General features: G+C 40.1%; 1 protein-coding gene across 1 annotated transcript in view; it reads right to left on the reverse strand.

The window, feature by feature from the left end:
* The window catches only part of ANK2 (ankyrin 2), a 168,320-nt gene that overhangs the window by 144,965 nt on the left and 17,357 nt on the right, over window positions 1-5,998 (reverse strand). Inside the window, exon 2 of the mRNA XM_018569969.1 lies at window positions 3,473-3,574. Within this exon, the coding sequence (XP_018425471.1) occupies window positions 3,473-3,574 (102 nt within the window). The remainder of the gene's footprint in view (window positions 1-3,472; window positions 3,575-5,998) is intronic.

The raw sequence follows: 5,998 nt of genomic DNA on the forward strand, positions 1-5,998 counted from the left end.
GGTAAATATAAAATATTCCATATGAGTTTTGCACTGTCAGCAGTTTCAGTACATGATAATCACATGTCAGATTTTTTTCCACTGAACGACTTAACGTACTTAGAGCTGTCAAGGTCTAAAGGAGGCAGCAATGCTAATTTTGACCTTTAGTGTGTCAAAGTGAAATTGTTGGAATTCTGACTGTCTTTAATCAGTGAAATACCTTTCTATGGTAACACTTTATATATTTGTTTAAATCTTCAGCAAAAATCCTAAATGTAGAACTTGGAAAGGTAAAATCATATGAGTTGAGAGCTTTTCAGACAGCTATTCACCTATTTCACTATGATCCTAGTAAAATACATGCTTCTGAAAAACTGTACAATGCTAGCTATGCTTTTTTAACCCCTTAATACCTAAGAGGTTGTCATACAGTATATTAACATCTGAGGTGTTTCATGGACTTCCTGATCATGTGATCACTGCGACTGTCTGTCACAGTGATCACGTGATTGGGAGCCTGTCCTACCGGCTCCCAATCATTAATCTGTGACCAGGAGACTGGGGGCACGCTCACAACAAAAAATGGGAATCAAACCACAATGCATATATTTTGAGGCCCACCTCCATATTGCCACATATATGCACATGGCTGGTGGAAAGGGCGTAAGTACACTGCACAAAGTGAATTAATCTGCACCATATAAATTACTACCGTAATTAGTAAAATGTGATGCGGATTCCAAGCATTCATAACATATGGCTCTAAACTGGCCAGGACTATGTTAAGAGTATTGATGAAAATTTGTTAAAAAAAGTTACCAGCAGAAAATTCTATACTTATATATACAAAGTTCCAGGATTCAGTTTACTGTTGTAAAATCATGTGATCTGTAATTGGCTGCACTGAACCATATCTAACTCCATCAAGCAGAGGTGACCTTGGCATTTGGCGGCAGCGGCGGGGTTGCTGGTGGTGCACACCAATCTCATGCGAGTCAAGCTTATAATGCCATTAAACATAAAATACAAATGCCTTAAAAATAAGATACTTGACATTTGTTCCTCTCACAAAGTGACAGACTCAGGAGTTAAATCTTAAAATCTTAAAAATGCATTCAAGCACCCTAACTATTAACAACAAGGTATCTTATTTGTCTATCACTTGGCTGTAGATCTTTGAATTGGTGCTGACACTGTCCTTCCTTCTGGAGGGTGGTTACTTTTGCTCCCCATGGTGCCTGTGTGTGTGTTGTAAAGTACCCACCACTCCAAGATCACTCCCTTAAAAGACTACAATCTCAATATAAATTAGCTAACTAAGTATGAGATTGTATTCCATTATCGGAGCTAGCATGACGTGGTGACTACTTTACAACACACACAGGGACCATGGGGAATAAAAGTAGCCACCCTCCAGAAGGAAGGACAGTATCAGCAGGAATTCAGAGATGATTTGAGGATCTACAGCTGAGTGATACACAAATAAGATACCGTACATTTTTGTTAATAGTTGAATTCATTTTTAAGATTTAACTCCTGAGTTTAGTGTCACTACCGGCAATAAACAATAAACGTATCCAGTTGTATATAATCCACCGAACCAATTTATCTTCCTTCCATCTGAACAAGACAGGTCATATAAATACCACAATCTGTTTAAGATGTACTCATCCACAGGTGGATTTTATTCACCCACTATGGTCTCTGTAATTTCTGATTTTTTGACTCAGGTTATTAACTAGTCGGCCTCTATACTGCAGCTTCCTAGTCCATGTACTCCTGAAATCTGCATATTTGGAATACTAGATGAAAACATGTGACCACATAATACCAGAATATTGTTCAGAATAACCCTATACATGGCCCATAAAGTAGGGATGCACAGATATCAAGGTCTCATACTTGGTACAAGTACAAGTACTGATACTTTTCCAGCTCCAGGAATAGACTAGAGAAAAAGTCACAAGTTAGCTGGCAGCTGTCATTTTTAAGGAGCATTGGCTACATGCATCCCTGTTTTAATGTATGATTTGTTTTATATACATATATATTAGGGATGCATTGATACCATTTTTCCAGACCAAGTACAAGTACCAATACTTGCCCAAGCTTTCACAGATACCAAATTACTGATACCTTTTTGTTTAGTGTCATGTGACATTTTTTTCTAAAACAATACAGACTAATGATTTCAGGACAGTCGTGGAGCACCACGGCCCATTTACACCTGCAACCGCTGCCACCCTGGTAGTTTTTGTGAAAATGCAAAGTATCGGCACTGGTATCTGAACTGGTATCTGTACCATAAAGTGATAACCATTAACCAGATGAACCCATCTCCTCCCGTTATAGCCCAATGGATATCATTGACTAATGTAATCCTTCTGTATGAAAAGGTCATCTATTATAACAGAGTTTTCCCTCTTAAATGACAGAAAATCTGGGATACGTGGAATAGATCTACATTATTTCACACCTCGGTGTCATACACCATTTACGTGTAAAAGAACTATGGTATAACTGTCTTATCCCCCCACTATCACCCCACCTTCTGCTTTTCTCTCCCTATTATACTCACAGTTTTATTTGCATTGTAGTTTAATGAAGACAATGTATGAATACTGTAACTGAGTTTCCTGACGTGACATCCAGATCTTGTATGACTTTCTATGAGCTCAATGAACAGTTTTTTTTAAACAATAAGATACTTAAAATATTCAAAATTACATTTTTGTGCGCATTGTTCCACTCAAACTTTCTGTGGTGATCAAAATAATAAAAGTTGATGTTGCCATGTAATAATACGCTCTGGTGCTCATGCATTTATTTCATATATGTAAAGGGAATCTGTCACTTTTACCTGGCTCAGTCTGGGTTATTTTCCTCCTTATGAAGTAGCCATCATTCAACCCCTGGTCTGATTTACTGAACAAGACATGCCTGGCCCAGAACCACAAACGCATTAGAAGGGCCTGAGAATTGCCTTTTATGGGGAAAATAGCATTTACTGAACTAGAAGTACCTGCACCAGAACCAGAATGCACCACAATGGTTTGAGATTTGCCTTTTACAGGGGGGAAAATAGCATTTACTGAACTAGACATACCTTCCCCAGAACCAGAATGCACCCCAAAGCTCTCAGATTTGCCTTTTACAGGGGCAAAATAGTGTTTACTGAACTAGACGTACCTGCCCCAGAACCAGAATGCACCCCAAAGGTCTGAGATTTGCCTTTTACTAGGGGGAAATAGCTGTTACTGAACTAGACGTACCTGTCTCAGAACTAGAATGCATCCAAAGGGTCTGAGATTTGTCTTTCGCAGGAGGGAAAAAGCATTTATTGAACCAGCTGTACCTGCCCCAGAACCAGAATGCTTCCAAAGGGTCTGAAATTTGCCTTTCACAGGCGGAAAATAGCGCTGTTTGACCCAGCTGGGCTTTCTAGTGACAGGATCCTTTTTACTTGTAGAAGTTAAATCATTTACTATACCTGATTGCAGGTGTTGATGTCTACTCCTCCTTTTAGGTATTCCAGTACTTTATCAACATTGCCTGATCGAGCAGCTTTCAGGAAGCTAGTATTGCTGTCCGACTGTAAAAAAAAAAAGAAGATGCATACATATTTAACCAAGGAGTTTAATGCAATTCCAACAAAACATGTATGTTTAATTTTTAGAAAACATCTGGTTTTAGGTGTCTTTCTAAATTTATTATTGTTATCACACTTTAGTTGTTTGCTTACTTGATTAGGAGATCATATCTCACATACGAAGTATTACTACTTGAAAACCCATGAAACTTTACAAGTTGACATCATCAATGTGTTTATAACTAGCCCTGTGCTGTGCATTCTTTCAAGTACAAGGGGCAAGGGGCTGCAAGGGTTAACTGCTCATTTTTTTTTTTAGGGGACTGGTGTAAATGATTTTTACTTGTCTGATCTCCACTCCCGCACGGTCCAAGATTGGAACCCGCAGCCTCTTCCGCCCTCCACTCAATGTTGTAAACCTACTGACAATACAATGCAGGGCCCATAGGCCTGCATTATATGTGTGGACCCCAAGGGACAGTCCACAAGCCAGAGCAGAGGGAGGACAAGGAGAGCACTGACTGCCAGTGGAGGTAAGTAAAAGTCCTTTACACAGATATCCTATACATCGAGCAGTTAGCCCTTGCAGTGCGGGGACACCCCCACTGCAAGGAGAATCTTTTAATTTCCCTGAAGATAGGATTTAATGTTCATCAAATATTCGTCGCATACCTCATTACATCTCACTGTAGTTTCTAAATTTTGACAAATTCTGCAAGGTTTGAACAGGAGTTAAGATAGCCATACAAAAGTAGATTTTCAGTCGGAAATTTTCGGAAAATTTCGGCCGATTTTAGCTCGAAAACCCCATCATGCATAGTCAAATGTCGATTTCGGAAATCGTTCATTAGTCATACTAACCAACCAATCTTTGATGAACTACGGAAATAATTTCCTTTTGCGCATGTGCTGTGTAGTTGCTACGATTTTGGACGAAAGAAAACCCCACTGATTCATCGATTTTCGTTAGGGCAGAGAAAAATGTTCCAACCTGACCATCAAAGAATTTCGATCACAATATCAAAAACGAAAATCGGTGATGTACCATCAACTGTTTTATTGTCGTTCGAAAGACCGTTGTGGTGAATTTAAAATGGGGTGTTTTGAATGTTTATCATGTTACTACAGCACGGGAGGTCAGACAGTACAGAAATCCACAGCTGCTGGTAATATAATAGTCCTGAGTAGGTCCTGCTGGATTATGCTAAAGGTTTCCCTGTCCTCTTGTCACTCATCATTGTGCTGGTGGTCTAAGAGGAAATACTGAGATATAATGACAGCATTTCAGTAATGATAGGCATCTTTGGTGAAGAAAGGGAGATGACTCCCATTGCTGTGTCTCACTTTGGTGATTTTCCTTCACTTCCTGTCTTGAGAGAAAGTAAGTGATCATCTATCCAGTTATCACAGCCAGAGGTGTGACAATTATAAGATTTCCCATCTATTCCTAATCCATCTCCTATCAGAGAGAGGGTGACTCTCTCGGATAGGGACACAGACATTAAACATCCTGTCCCGCAGGTCTATAGCTGCCTGTGTGCCTTGTTGGGCTTCTGGTATGTATCTGCACCTTTAAGGAGCAATGTGTTACATCCAGGCATACCTGCCTTTAGGCCTGGTTCACACCTGTGCGTATTGCATAAGCGCGTCACACGCGCGTTTTCGTCCCGGAGTTTGGTGCGTTTTCATGTGCGTTTTTAGTGCGTTTTTTTACATTAGAAACGCGCGTTGCACGCGCGTTTTGAAGCGTTTTGGAGCTATAGGTATGAAATTATAGGTATGAAATTAATTATTAATGTGTACTAATTTATGAATATAAATCAGTACATATCAATCACCAATTACAAATAAACACTGTCAGCTGGCGATTTGCTCATGCAGCGAGCTGTGATCGACAATCTGGGAGCTACACCGGTTTGTGGAACTACAAATAAGAGATCATAAATTGAATACAATTTGTGTTAAACCTCATAAAAAACCACACAAACTCATTGTTAAATTAGCTTAAAATTTTATATAAAAATAAACAGGCCATCTCAACATTCTCCTGCTCAACCGGATAGGAGAAGAAACTTAACACGGTGCCTTTACACAGACTTTTGAAGGCCAAATTTAGAGATTTTGATAGTTTGGGAGCGCAAAATTAGGCTCATCCACCTGCATGTCCTCCCTCATTCCACGTGTGGAATAGCCAGCCGGTTGTTGTGTGTGTTGTGACAGGCTGGTGGAGGGATAAATATAGGGGGAATGTGGGCGTGGGTGCCATGTTTCCTGGTGTTGCTGCATGGGTGTGTGTGTGTATGTATCAGAGGCATGTGTGTGCATGCGATGGACATGCTGAGGTGGTTGTCGAATGGGAGGGGCAGGTATGGGTGCAGTGTCATGCGGTTGTAAGTCTTCGGGGAGAATTAGGGAATCGACAAATCG

The sequence above is a fragment of the Nanorana parkeri genome, unplaced genomic scaffold (assembly GCF_000935625.1).
Source record: "Nanorana parkeri isolate BGI_ZX_2015 unplaced genomic scaffold, ASM93562v1 scaffold36, whole genome shotgun sequence".
NCBI classification, from domain to species: domain Eukaryota; kingdom Metazoa; phylum Chordata; class Amphibia; order Anura; family Dicroglossidae; genus Nanorana; species Nanorana parkeri.